This window comes from Gastrolobium bilobum, unplaced genomic scaffold (assembly GCF_033153095.1).
Source record: "Gastrolobium bilobum isolate Gb01-03AN ecotype WA unplaced genomic scaffold, APGP_CSIRO_Gbil_v1 utg94092, whole genome shotgun sequence".
Classification (NCBI taxonomy): domain Eukaryota; kingdom Viridiplantae; phylum Streptophyta; class Magnoliopsida; order Fabales; family Fabaceae; genus Gastrolobium; species Gastrolobium bilobum.
Window position 1 is genome coordinate 24960 of NW_026898208.1, and position 1611 is coordinate 26570.

A 1611-nucleotide genomic window follows, 5' to 3' on the forward strand; every position below is an offset into this window, starting at 1 on the left:
GATTCATAAGTTGTGGAACCTGGAAGGGGATTACGAGGTACTGGATCTGGAAAATGACCATTACATGGTGGAGTTTGAGAAAAATCAGGATTATCTATTCGTTCAGCAACAGGGACCATGGATAGTGGCAGATCACTATCTCATAGTGCAAAAATAGAGGCCCAATTTCAATCCCTTCGATGACAGAGTTAGAAAACTGGCGGTATGGATCAGAATACCAGGAGTTCCTAGGGAGTTCTATACTACAAAGACCTATGGAGAATGGGTAATATGGTGGGGAGAACATTGAGGATTGATGAAAACTCCTTAAGGATTAGTGGACAAGGGCAGCTTCAAGATATTACTGATAGAGGCAGGTTTGTGCCCATTTGTGTTGAGATAGACTTGAGTAAAAGTTTTCTTTCAAAGTCTAGAATCAAGCAGAGGCAATTGCTCATTGGCTACGAAGGATTGCATATGATCTGTTTCCTATGTGGCCAGTATGGCCATAGAAAGGACAAATGCTTGCTTAATCTAGAGAATATGAAAAAAATAGAGGAAGATACTGGAGGGGAGAAACACTGTGATAATCCTGATCATAGTCATGTTGAAGAGTCAACGAAAGAAGAAATTGAGAAGAGTCAAGAAGTCAATGGATTTGGAAACTGGATGACAGTCCAGAGAAGGAATAACAAGAGAATAGTTCAGCTGATGAGAAATAAGGAGATATACACAGGCAAGGAGAAGCACGGGTTAGAGAATAATGGTAATAGTCAGTCAAATAATGTCTCAGAATCCAAATTCGGCCTTTTGGAGAAAGAGACTGAAGAAAGTTTTCCAAACCAGAAGACCGATGTCGCAGAGGAAGAGGTTAATAATGGAAAGAATGCTGGGGAGTCAAGCCAGAATAGAAGAAGTCAAGGTGGAAGAAAGAAAAAGAATAGTACTGATAAGAGCTATTTGAAACAGGGATATGGAACCGAAGTGAAGGAACCTAGAAAACAGGTGTTGAAAAATCAATTACCAGATCCTTCAAGGGATCAAACTCTCAAGCTATCCAGCAAAGAAGTCATTCTGGTCAACAGGGGATCATTTGGGGGAAGACCACATGGAGAATCTTCACTCTGTTCTAAACCACCAGTTATGAAGGAAGCTCTGATGGAGATCAATAGAAGTGAAGCAGAAAGCAAAAATAAACCTACTCCTATGCTGAAGGAATATCCACCTGATGGGGGAGGTGGAGGAAAAAATATATGCCAAGATGAAAGAGTAGCGATGACTTTAGATGATATCACTAATGCTGCTGGTATCAAGTGAAAAACCAGTGAGATGGTTAGCTTGAGGTTGGTTTCTTTACTCTTTTATGTCTGTTTTCATGATAGTGAGTACTTGGAATTCTAGAGGAGCAGGAAAGAAGGGCTTTTCTGCTTTTATTAAAGATTTTGTATCCCAAAATACGATACAGGTGTTGGCTTTGTTGGAAACTAGGATCAGTGGGAAAAAAGATGAGAGAGTTATTAGATGTTTAGGTTTAGACAATTTTTATATAAAAGATTCTATAGGATTCTCTGGGGGTATCTCGCTTTTATGGTATAAAAACTTGACTAATGTACATATTATAGAGGAAAACCA

At 39.3% G+C, this 1611-nt stretch overlaps 1 protein-coding gene across 1 annotated transcript; it reads left to right on the plus strand.

Annotated features, from left to right (window-relative positions):
• The first annotated feature begins 261 nt into the window (after positions 1 to 261).
• LOC133313890 (uncharacterized) lies at positions 262 to 1296 on the plus strand. The gene has a single exon (XM_061515302.1). The coding sequence runs from the start codon at positions 262 to 264 to the stop codon at positions 1294 to 1296; it is 1035 nt and encodes a 344-aa protein (XP_061371286.1).
• The last annotated feature ends 315 nt before the right edge of the window (positions 1297 to 1611 follow it).

Excerpts from the sequence above, each read along its gene's own strand:
- LOC133313890 (XM_061515302.1), top strand. The coding sequence starts at position 262 with ATGGGTAATATGGTGGGGAGAACATTGAGGATTGATGAAAACTCCTTA.